The sequence below is a fragment of the Lissotriton helveticus genome, chromosome 3_1 (genome assembly GCF_964261635.1).
Source record: "Lissotriton helveticus chromosome 3_1, aLisHel1.1, whole genome shotgun sequence".
Lineage (NCBI taxonomy): Eukaryota > Metazoa > Chordata > Amphibia > Caudata > Salamandridae > Lissotriton > Lissotriton helveticus.
In genome coordinates, this window is record NC_136061.1 from 236,822,059 (window position 1) to 236,834,770 (window position 12,712).

Below are 12,712 nucleotides of genomic sequence, written 5' to 3' on the forward strand. Positions count from 1 at the left end.
CTCATTCTCCTCACAATAGTGCGCGATTCCGTCCCGCAACGCCTCGTGAAACAACAGATCGTCCAGGGTCTCCGGGCGTAATCGCCATGTGGGGACACATGGGGTTTCCGTCATCCAATTTAAGGATGCCAGCACAGGATTGTGATCCGACAGTGTTCTGGTGAGGTACTCAGTTCTCGCTATAAATGGCATCACAAGCGGAGAGCATAAGAGTGCATCAATCCGCACGTGCAAGTCATGCAGTCCCGAAAAAAACTAGTAATCCCTGTCCGTGGGGTGCTGCAGCCGCCAGGCATCCAAGAGCCCCCAGCGTCTCTGCCAGTCCACCCTGCCTTTCGTGAGACTGTGCACAGGGGAGTCGTGGAGGGGCGGGTGTGATCTATCCAAGGTAACGTCCGTTATGGAGTTAAAATCACCCCCAAGTTTAACAGGGCCCGCTAAGTAATGCGCTAGTGTGCCAGAGAGGCGCGCTAAAAAGTGTAGTTGCTCAGTGTTCGGCGCATACACACTACACAGCTTTATGTCCTTGCCCCTGAGCCTCCCCTCTACTGCCACATACCGTCCTTCAGTGTCAATTACGTGTTTTGTAGCCTGAAAAGGGACCCCGGCCCTTGCCCAGATTAAGACCCCCCCCCTAGCGTACGCCGAGTAAGTAGTGTAATACAACTGCCCCCTCCACCTTCTCTGTAAGGCTATACCCTCTTGTTTCGTGAGGTGCGTTTCTTGGAGAAAGGCGATATGAGTCCCCCTACGAATCAAATAAGCATGTATTTTGTGTCTCCTCGTCATAAAGTGTAGCCCCCGGACATTCCAGGTTATGCACCGTAATATCCCCGCATTAGCCATTGTCCCTAATGAGGTGTCGCATCTTGTCATAGTGGTTCGTTCCTACTGCGGTGGTGAATGTCCCCCAATCGTCCCCAACATTTCTAGAACTCGCACTTTGCCAGTGCGCAAACTGAACCTGTATCCAACAGATAAACATCCCCACAACTCCCAAAACCTCCCTCCCCAGAACAGGCCCCAATAGTGGTTCATCGGTACCCATCCTAACTCAGATGAATCCCTGCACTCCCAACTACTCCACAGTCGTGACCGTGGATGCCTTTAGGGCTAATGAGGTGTGGCTCAGGTTAGATGGCGGCCGCGTTCGCCCGCGCCCATGGATCCCCCCCATGTCTGTGCTTGCTCAGTGGCCCCGAGTCCGCCCCCCCCCCAGCAGCTCCACTCCCCGGGCCCCCCCTCTTACTCATAGAATGTCCAGTGCCCACTGCCTCCACATCATTGGCTCAGGATCTCATCCGAGGTCTGCGGTGTCACCAGCGGGCCCTCGGCATTGAGTGTGTCCGAGTGGTCCGTTTCCGTGCCGGAGACATGGCCTTCCGATTCTGTGTCCAGCTTAGCCGAGGAGGCTTCGTCTCTCGACAGTGATTCCACCGCTTACAGCGCTGCTCTCCTCTCCTCATCCGTTTGGGCTGCAGTGGGTTTTCGCGATACATGCCGTTTCCCACGCAGCCTCAGCGATTTCCGCACTTGTGTCGACCCTCTCTCTCTCGCCTCTTGAGTCCTAGCTCCGTCCGTGCCGGCTTTGTATGTGTCCCACCACGACCCGGCATCGGCCGATGTGGAGAAAAAAAAACGACTTATCGTCCACCACCACCCGAAGCTTTGCCGGGAAAAGCAGAGAATATTGAATGCCCTCAGTTCTCAATTCTCTCTTGATAGACAGGAAAGAGGCTCTCATTTTTTGCGTTTCAAACGTGAAGTCGGGGAACAATGTCACCTTGCTGTTCGCCACTTGAAATGGCCCCGCATCACAAGCCCTCTGGAGGAGCACATCCCTGTCTCTATAGTCTAACAATTTGGCGATGATCGGTCGTGGCGGCAGTCCCGGCTTAAGCGGCCTGGACGGGACACGGTGGGCTCTCTCCAACGTGAAGAAAGGGGAGAGGCCCTCGGGGGCCACCACCGTTTTAAGCCAGGTGTCCAAGTATTCTATCATATCCCCTCCTTCTGATTTTTCAAGCATACCCACTATGCGGATGTTGCTATGTCTGTTCCTGTTTTCCGCGTCCTCGGCCCTCCTTTCCAGCGCTTGTATGCGGTCAAGGGCATCCGTCAGCCTCCCCTCCGTTGATTTGTGGGCTGGGGACAGTTCCTGCAGGGTGGCCTCCACGTTTTTCACACTGTCCTTGAGCTTGTCGTGTTCTGCGTGGAGGAGGCCCAGTCCCGAGGTCACCTGCGCGATGTCCTGTTGTAGGGCGTCCCTAGTTGCCGCGATGGCCTCTAGTATCCGGTCCTGGAGCTGTTGCAGGTCCGCCGGGCCCATCTGGCCTCCATCCGAAGTCTCTGATGTCGTTGCCCCCTCAGTTTTCTTGGTAGGCTTCCCCATGGTCACCACTAGATACAGCGTCGGCTGCCCTTGTGCTCGATTACGTCAACGTGGGCGTCGTCGTTCTCGAAATAGCGTTCTCCAGCAGACCCTCCGCACAGGCTCGGTCGGAATTGCAGCCGCTGATCCAGAGGTGCTCAGATCTCTGGGCTATGCTTCCTGATGTCCCCACCTCCAGTCCAGCGGCGTTGCGACAGCGGCCGTCGCTCCGCACCCCGCCGTCAATGCCCCGTCAGAGCTCTGCCTCGGGCTCACCTCTCTTGGCTAGGAGTCCCCGATTTCCGCTGGAGGCTAACCCCGTGGCTCATCGGCGTGGGCCCCGGTCTCCAGGCACGTGCCGGCTGAATACCACTCAGGCTCTGCGCCTTCGCGCTCACTCCTCGCAGCTCTTCATTACTGGGCCGGACCCGGGTGGGCTCCCCGCCACTGGCTCAGTAGAGCACCGCCGCCCTCTTGCTTCGTAGTCCCACAGCCGGCCGCCTCTGCCGTCCAAGAATACCACCCGCAGCGGCCAACAGCCACCACGCTCCCCACCAGCCGCCTCTCCTCTCGCAATCAGCAGCCACTGCCACTGCAGGAAAGCTCAGGGACCTCGCCTAGCTCCAGCGATCAGTCCCGGCGGCTCCGCCCCCGCCTCCAAGCACTCAGATGTCGCCGTGGTCCCGCTGCGACACCCCCAGCAGGAGTGGCACGTCTGTCTCCCAGCGGCTCTTATCCGCGGATCAGTCTTCTCTGTGATCTCAGGCTCGGCTAGGCTTAGTGGTCGGGGAGCGCCGCCATTTTGCAATCGGCCCTCCCGTAGGTCGAGCTCCAGCGCGGCCGGGATCGATGCTTCCGGCAACGGGGCCGCCGCCGGCGGGTCCCCCTTTAGGCTCCGAAGGTCTGCACACAGTGCGCGGTCGTCGCCCTCAGTCACCAGCCCTCTGTGCTGTGCAGCGACTAGGTCCTCGCAGCTTCGGCCGCGCCCGCCATCTTGTTTTTCGCGCACAGTCCGCGCTGGTCAGCGTTCGCCGGCAATCCCTGGTCGGCGGGTTCCGTGTGCGGCTTCAGGGAAGCCCTCCGCTCTTAGTGCGGGCGCCGCTTGTCCAGGAGAGCGGCCCCAGGCACCCCAGCGCTCGTTTACAGGATTAATTCGGGGGATCGGGCGCGGAGCTCCGAGCTCACGCAGCCATTTCCCTCAGCGTCCAAGCCACGCCCCCTCAGCGTCCAAGCCACGCCCCAGTTACTCATTGATCTCCATATCACGCAAACGCCATGGCTCAGTTAGGTTACAACTCTGGCCCTTCGAGCGTTACCCTCGCTACATGGACTGTCCGGGGCTTAAACAACACCCGCAAAAGGAGGCAGGTTGTCCATTATTTACTCCGGCACAGGGTCGATATAACTTCTTGGAGGAAATACATCTTCCTACCAGCGATCAGGCACAATTCGCATCTACTTGAGGCCCAAACAGTTTTTTTGCAAATTATAGCAATTATGCCAGGGGCACAGCTATTCTCATACACAAGCGGCTCCCCTTTAATTGCTACTCTGTAACATGTAACGACGAAGGTAGGTTTGTGATTGTTGTGGGCACACTGTTGAGTCACAAGGTAGCGTTGATTTGCATCTACAGCCCCAACATCGATTCCCCTGATTTTAATTACTCATTACTCTTCAGATTGCTGCAGCTTGGCCCCGTGCCCCTGCTCTAAGGGGGCGATTTTAACATTGCCCTCAACCAAACCGCAGATAGCACTTTAACTGCCCCAGACCCCAAACCATGGGCGCGTAAAGCCTTAAAGTCCTTGTGCGAGCACTTTTCCTTACGTGACACGAGTCACACTATATATACACATTATACCAGCTCCCATGACACGTGGACAAGGATTGATCATTGGCTGACTTCCTCAGAGATCTCTAGTTGGTTCCATGGGCTCCAGATACTTCCCAGGACATATTCTGATCACTCCCCCGTTCTATTGTCACTGAGGGTCCTTCGCGCCAAGGGTTTTGAGAGACAGTGGAGGTTCCCCAGTCGTACATTAGGTGATGAGGTGATCAGACAGGAAATCTCAGAAGCGATCGAGGATTACTTTAACATAAACACTGGGTCTGTAGAGTCGGAGGCAATGTTATGGGAGGGCTTTAAGGCCTACATCAGAGGGGTATGCATGTCTAAGAGCTCTGGGGTACTGCTGGACCTGCGTGGCACGCTTGCCCATCTGGAAAGGGAACTTGGATCCTTGGACACTGGGCTGCGTTCATCAGCCGACCCGGGTCAAGATAATAAGAGAGCAGCTCAGCTCTTGGAGTACAGAGAGACGGCTGAGAGAGAAATCCTTTACATGGGGAAATACCATAACGCTAAGGTTTCCAGGGGGGAACCGCCCTGGACGAGTATTAGCCCAAATGATCAGACGCCCCTACACTAAAGCATAGATTACGTAGTTACGTTCAGTGGCAGGACACCAAATCATGGACCCGCTGGAAATCCAGAAGGAATTCCTTTCTTATTTTAAAACATTGTACACCACAAAATTGGGGCACAACCAGTCTGACCAGGAGTCTTAACTATCAGAGATCGCATTGGTATACCTTGAGAGGTTCATGCAAGACTTCTTAGCAGTGCCTATCACGGAAGAAAGCATTGATGAAGCCATCACGGCCCTAAACTCATCCACTGCCCCTGGGCTTGATGGGTTCACGGGCGTATTTTACAAGGCTTACAAAGACCTATTGATCCCTCGCCTCTTGGACGTATATGCCGAAGCACTAGAGAAACAAGTTCTCCCACCTACTCTACGAGAAGCTGTTATCATCTTGATCCCCAAACCCAGGAAAGACCCCCTAATATGTGGCTCGTATCGACCCTTGTCACTCCTAAATCTAGATTACAAAATCTGCGCTAAGGCTCTAGCATGCCGTCTCTCCCTCCTAATGGAATCTATCATCTCCCCGGCTCAGTCTGGTTTCGTTCCGCACCGTTCCACGGCCTTCAACCTCCGCACCTTATTTAACACCCTACATAGAATAAATCCGGACACTCCCGCAGCAGCAGTCCTTCTAGACACCGAAAAAGCTTTCGACTCCCTGGAATGGCCCTTTTTCCTGTCCATAATACAGCGTATGGGGATGCTGCAGGGATTCATTGGGACCACAGCTCTGCTGTACAGTCAACCTACGGCTAGGCTCCGGCTCAATGGTACCTTGTCGGCGCCCTTCCCCCTATCACATGGCACGAGGCAGGGCTGTCCGCTATCACCTTTGTTGTCTATATTAGCGATGGACCCTTTGGTAAGTCATTTCCAGGAGAAACACCTACACAGAGGTTTACAGTTCAACACACGCCCATTGCTGGTTTCCTTATATGCAGATGACTCGATATTACATGTTTGTTATATGTTTGTGACCCCCAAATCAACCTCGATCCTCTTATCAGAGAGATTCTCCGTTTTGGTACCTTCTCTGGTCTGGGGCTAAATTGGTGTAAATCAGTTATCTTTCCCCTCACAGCTAGCACGGCCCAATGGGACTTGAAGTTTCCTTTGGAATTGTGTTCGGACTCAGTGAAATATTTGAGGGTGCATATACATCCTGAGACAGAGCAGATTATTCGTCGTAATTATGGGGTGGCGATCTCCAAGCTTGAGGTGCAAATAGACTACTGGCTCAAGTTCCCACTCTCCATGGCTGGGCAAGTGACCTTTCTCAAAATGGTTGTACTCCCGAAGTTTTTGTACTTATTTCATAACATCCCAATTCCGCTCTCGAACAGGTTTTTTAGCACTCTTGGCTCTCACTTAATTAAGCTAGTGTGGGGCAACAGGAGTCCCAGAGTGAGATGGCAGATCATGATGCTCCCCTGTGATAGAGGACGGTATGGAGTCCCTGATTTACTATTGTATTATCTGGCAGCACAATGCAGCTTTGCGCAGGCGTGGTACCACCTGGATGCCAGGATCCACTTCCTGCGGCCGGAATCGGATTTTGTTTTGCCGGACACCTTAACTAACGTACTGCCCTTGGGTATCACCAAAGATCCCAAAGACATTCAGCCGGTCTCCACTACCAGCTGGGCATAGGCTAAACTGGGGCGTATTACGAACACCCAGTCAATGTACTCCTCTGCCCTCCCGCTCCCTAACACCAAATGGCTACCTATAACTGGCGAAAAGCTGGTGCAGAAGACATGTACTAAATGTAACATTGCCAAAATGTGTCCTCATTTCTAGACATTACTTTTATGGACAGATTTGTCTTGGCGAGACTACGTTCAGCTCTGCGGGCTCAGCTTCCAGATTACCCTCTTGAGCCTACGTCTTTCACCCCCACTCACAATGATGATAGGTAGCAGCAAAGGGGTCCATCTCATATCCCAGCTATACAAGGCATGTGCCGACATTATCCCAGTTAATGATGATAGGGTACGTAGTGCGTGGGAAATGGACTTGGGCAACCCAATAACTGATGAGCAATGGTTGGCTTGTTGTGCAAGTACAAAAACAGTGTCCCTCAATAGATGTCATAAACTGATTCATTTTAAGTTCCTACGCAGGATTTAGGTCACCCCAGCCAGGGCGCACAGGATAGATCCCACTAGATCACACCATTGCCAGCGGTGCAACTCCCCTCAAGCAGACTTTGCACACTTAGCCTGGACATGCCCTCGCATACACACCTTTTGGGTAGTAGTGCATAAGACGATAAGCAGTATGATACAGGTGCCGATGGACCCCCCTGCCCGAGAATGCCCTCTTAGGGTACGTCATCCAGTTCCCTCTTAAAGTTCACAGATTTGCTGCCAGCGGACACCTACAATAAAAGGCTGGCTCCATAGCTTAGCATCCTGCTCTATGAAAAGCGAACTGTATGCCAGTACAATCCCTCCGTCTTCCGGGCCTAAAGACATCTGGGGCCCCTTCAGAACCTTCCTATCTGCACAACAACAGGATCCCCCCACACAACAGGAGCAAGGTATAGTGCCAACGGGAGTGGGCTAGAATGAATCAAACTATGCATCAATAGCAAAACTTATGCGATACCTACTCTCTAGAGCTACGGTCTTCTGTTACTTTGACACACGCCATTGGAGGGAAGAATTGGGTGTATTTATAGACGTGAACAGTGACGGAACGCTCAGGATGGGTCTTATATGTATTATATGTATTGTATATCGCATTTTATTTTTTCCTACTGTGCATAGAAGAAAATGTCAGAAATGCCTTGTGATTGTACCCGACTCAGACTAGAATCTATCAGGGACTGGAGGCCATGCATTTTCTCATACTGAAGACCTGCGTTTCTTGTCAGCCACATTTATGGACCATTTCGTACTGACCCGTTTGCAGAGCGCACTTAGAGGCACAATATCAACCTATCCAATAGAACCGGCAGAGTTTAGTCTACTCACATTCGTAATTACAGACACCAGTAGAAAACACATCACTTCTAGACTGTACAAAGCCAGCCTTGCACTGATTCCACAACGAGATGCTAAGGTCAGAGAAGCTTAGGCTGCCGATATAGAACAACCACTCACAGATGACATCTGGAAACGGTGTTGCAAACAAATTAAACTAGTTTCATGCAACCACAGACATAAATTATTACAATTTAAGATGCTCAGGAGGGCCTATGTTATGCCACAACAGATGGTCAGGATAAAGAGCACTACTTTTACTCTTTGGCCAAAATGTAATTTGCAGGTGGCATCATTCCTTCACATGACTTGGACCTGTAGTATAATAAGCGCTTATTTGCCAGAAATATACGGTGTAGTACAGCAGATGGTGGGGATACAACTGTCGGCATCCCCTTTGATTGCACTGATGGGCTATGTAGATCCGTTACCCAAAAGCACAAGCAGATACATAGCAATTGCCATCCTACTGGTGAAACGAGAAATAGTTCTTCGCTGGGGGACCAGGCAGAAAACCCAATGTGAAAAGCTAGCTTAAGAGCATGTCATTTTGCGATACCACAAGCGAACTATACGCAGAACTACAACCGCCCACATCGCAATCTAAGGATATATGGCAACCCCTTAGTGAATACCTCCATTTGCAAGAGATACCAGACACACCATCCAGTCAAGAGGGACAGGAAGCAAGTCTGAGCACACAGTCTGCGGGGTGACCTAGTGAAGCTTAAAGAGGTTACGGATGTGCTTATGGAAACTCGCACTAAGTAGGAATTCACGAAACACACTTCAAGACGATCATCAACTATATCAGATACGTGAATGTATCGGTTTATCTATATCTGTTTTATAATGCTTGTTTTTTCGAGCCTGCGAGTAATGTACCTGCATATCTAAGCATCATGAATCTATGTGCATTGTTAATAAAATGGTAAATAAAGTTATTCAAAAAACCAATCATTCATACTTCCCAGTATATGTTTCATAGGGTTCGTAGGCTGAAGCAAGTCCCCTGCCCTGTTCACTTCTAAAGCCCCGCTTTGGAGCAAGTGGCTATCACGGTCAGTGGGGAGGAAATTTACTGGTCCACTTGGATTTTCTTCTTTTTTTTTTTTTGTGGTGTTTTATATTGTGCGAACTAGACCGAAGGTATCAGAGCACTTTACATGAGCACTAGTTACGTTACAGAAGGACACATTCATTTTTGTTAGGCACGGGGTGATTAAGTGATTTGCCCAGAATCACAGAATGATGAGCGTCCCTGCCGAGACACGCACCCGGTTCCCTTGCCCCAAGGTCGACCACCCTAGCCGTTAGGCCACATTCTCTGCCCATTACTCATGGTATTCACCACATTGAAGACCTTGTCTCTAAAGGCTCCATCAAATCGTTCCCTGACTTTAGACAGGAGTTTGTGGTTCCAACTTCCCAACTATGGTGATGCAATCAATTATCGCCGGCTTTATCATATGGCCTGGGGAAGACGTATATTGATCACCCCAGCTCACCCATTAATCAATACCTTTACACTTGGAAAAACTTTGGGGGGCTAATATGGGACATACAGTCACATTGCTGGACTTGTGCTTTTCTTCACCCACATACACAGCACTGCATGCCTTGTGGTAATCGGGTCTTCACACGCAATTCAGGGATGAAGATTGGAATACCCTACTGGCGGACTATAATAAAGGTTTACTTGTGGTGTAGTTAAAATTAGCAGGAAACAAGCGGTCTGGGCAGTTGTAGTGTACTCTAAAATGAAAATAAAAAGATGGTCCGGAAAGAAAAGAAGAGACCTATAAAAGGAGAACATAGAAAACTATAGACCTGCCCCTCCAGCCCTGGAGCGGAAGCACAGTCCCACCTATTTTTAGGGAGCTGCACACGTGATCAAATACCGTTAGCCACAGGCTAAAAGAGCCAATGGAGAGGAGGCCTGGCCCAAAGCTCTTCTATGTATTTATATATATATATATATATATATATATATATATGTGTATGCATTGTAATTTTTATTCCAATTACAAACTCCTGGCACACAGTGATGCCGGTCAGGTCTGCCAAAGAGATTGCAACCACCCCCCCCCCACACTCCTCCCCCCTGCCCGTGAATCGTGGACACCTGCTTAGTCTTTACCAAAATACGGGCTCCCAACTGAGTCGCTATTGTAATTTAGCAACCCCCACTAGCCATTATGTGACCCCAGCCTAGGCAATTTTGAAGATTTTTGAACTGCAGAATAATACACCAAAATACCTAAACAAACATACATCAAACAAATACACAAATGTTGATATATTTTATTTAACCCCTTCCATACCGGGGATGGCCGGGGGCCGTCCGATCTGCGCACGCGTCAGATTCGACTATTTCAAATTCCTTCATATTCACAGAATGTTTTAAAAATCTCTGTCACCTCTTGGTTCTTTTATTTACTTTATTATTTTGGTAATATTGTTTAATTTTTTAAGCAGTGGTGGACCTCTTGTAGGCATCATGGGTCCCCGAACCATTAGTTAAGAACCGCTGTCCTAGGGTTTACAGAGATTGTAATTGGCACCAGAATCCTTGCCTACAAAATACATTCCTGCAGGCTTTACATAGTGCAATAACAGTCCTAACCTAAAAGGCCTATTGGCTTTAATAAATGCCTACTGCTTTTGCCAAAATGTTTCATAATACACATATCAGATTTATGGCATCAGACTTAACTTATATTGAACCAATCAGATCTGTGGCCTTTATGGATGGCTTGCTAATATATGCAACTTGGGTCTACTGTATTGAGTATACGCTTTCCCACAAGACAACCATCAGTCATACAGTTGTAAAATTAAATATGTATACAAACTTACATTTGACAAATCAAAATATTACCTGTCCTTGCGGCCTATCCAGAATTATCACAGTGTAAATCTCTTATCTCCATGGTTTCTCGGAGGGGGTGGTCAACAACCAAACACTTGCTTACTACGGTAATCTGAGATTCCATGTAACTAAGTACATATCTGCAGGCTTGGATACAGAGTAATAATAATTACCATGAAATGCCTGTGATTTTGACATATTCTTTTTACAAATAAATATGTACGGCCTTCTTCTTTTATCATAACTTTTCATAATAAACAGAGCAGGCCACAGCCTTGACTAACACTAACTTGAACTAACACAGACCTGCTCTATTGAGCACAAGCTTACCCACAAGGAAAAAAGTGCAACACAAGCACTATTTTTCAGTGGAAGCACACAGGTTCTGTCCAATCAAATACTGTATTTATGAAAAACACATTTGTCCATAGCCTGAGACGCTCTCATTTGTGCTTCTGAAAACTAGTTTTCTATTGATAACAAAGTCTAGCGATAGCTGTGCTGCCACACCAGACCTAAAAACTGCAGCCAGTTTGTACCCACTTTGACGTTTCAACATAATATATCTTTGTCTGTGAATAATCCCTGGAACCACTACTTTGTGTAAGTATGTAAAATGATTTGCTGTGATTTAACTTGTCATATGTAACTTTTTTAAAGACAGCCTTACAGTACACCCGAACCTTGCAAGTGGTGCATGAGTCACATAATCATGCGGCCCACAGAACAGATTTTGCTACCTACATGTGAGCGCAAAATCCAGTACTTGGACAGAGAGACAGCCATGTCACACTGTAGCTCTGGCCTTGGTGTTTACATTCCAAACTAACCCTTTTTACATTTCATTAATGCATCTCACATGAAGTAAATCAGCTGGAAGTATACCTTGAAGCAGCAAGGTCCAGCTGCAATGTGTTAATATTTACAATATTTAACTTGTTCTTAATTACATGTTTGAAAAACATGAGCTTAAGTATCATTGAGAAGAGCCTGACTCACACCTGAGTAGCCTGACTGCAGTTTTGTGCTCAATATAATCATAGGCAAAGGCAGATAGCCAGGATCTCTGCTCACCTTCATATAGGTTTTCATCGGAGCTAAGCAACAGTTGAATTTGAACTTTACCCTACCTACTAACTTTAACTTCAAAGCTTAAATATGGTCAAGGTTATGAGCTAGGGTGTGTGACCACCTAAATGACTGAAAAGTGCCTCACCAGCACAAACCAACTGCCTACTGAGACAAATCCATGCATTGCAAACAAAGGACTAAAGCCCGTTAACAAGGCGCTTTTTTCATGGTCCCCATCTAAAAAGGAATGAGGGTGAGTGTGGTTACTTTCAGTAGTAAAGCCACAGGAATCTGTAAAGAGAAGACGTGTGTGGATTCAGATCTACCGCCTTAGAACACCGATGCAAAAAATAGGTAACTAAAAGGTAAACTCCTTTGGCCCCAGTGCACTCCTTGCATGAGTCTGACTGGTACTTTATAGTTTTAATTTACTATCAGGGAGTCCCCATCTGCCTCATGATCCGCTTGTTAATATTTCTTTCTTTAATTTTCTTTTACAAAATGATTTCCTGTAAAGTATATTAATGCTGGCATTTCATATAGTAACTGAGAAGTGGTTACATTTTTCTTTTGCATCCCTGTATATCGGGGTTCTCCAAAGTTGGTTGTTGAGGGCCGGATCCATGCCAGATTTTAAAGATAACTACGGTTATCTAAATGGGGACATGCTGCTGATATGGATCTTGCCTTCCAGGACCGACTTTGGAGAACCCTGCTTTATATTGAGTGCTTCCTCATTTTATTTTGTAAACATTCATTCATTATCTTTTCTAAAAGGATGAAAAAAGTGTTGCGTAGCTTTCATTCCCAGCTCCCAGTTCTATCTGACAGTGAGAGGGATATGAGGAAAGAATTACAGATGGTGAACGATCAATTGGACCACCTGGGAACTGCTATTAAACAGGTAAGTTGATAGACATTAGCACTTTGAGTACTAGTATATCCAGGTCCCATGTTTTCGGTGTGGCAAAGTTTC

General features: G+C 48.5%; 1 protein-coding gene across 2 annotated transcripts in view; it reads left to right on the plus strand.

The window, feature by feature from the left end:
• The window catches only part of NUP88 (nucleoporin 88), a 362,163-nt gene that overhangs the window by 250,563 nt on the left and 98,888 nt on the right, over positions 1-12,712 (plus strand). For both annotated transcript variants that reach the window (XM_078679698.1, XM_078679699.1), the window contains exon 15: positions 12,514-12,640. In XM_078679698.1, coding sequence (XP_078535824.1) covers positions 12,514-12,640 — 127 coding nt within the window. The remainder of the gene's footprint in view (positions 1-12,513; positions 12,641-12,712) is intronic.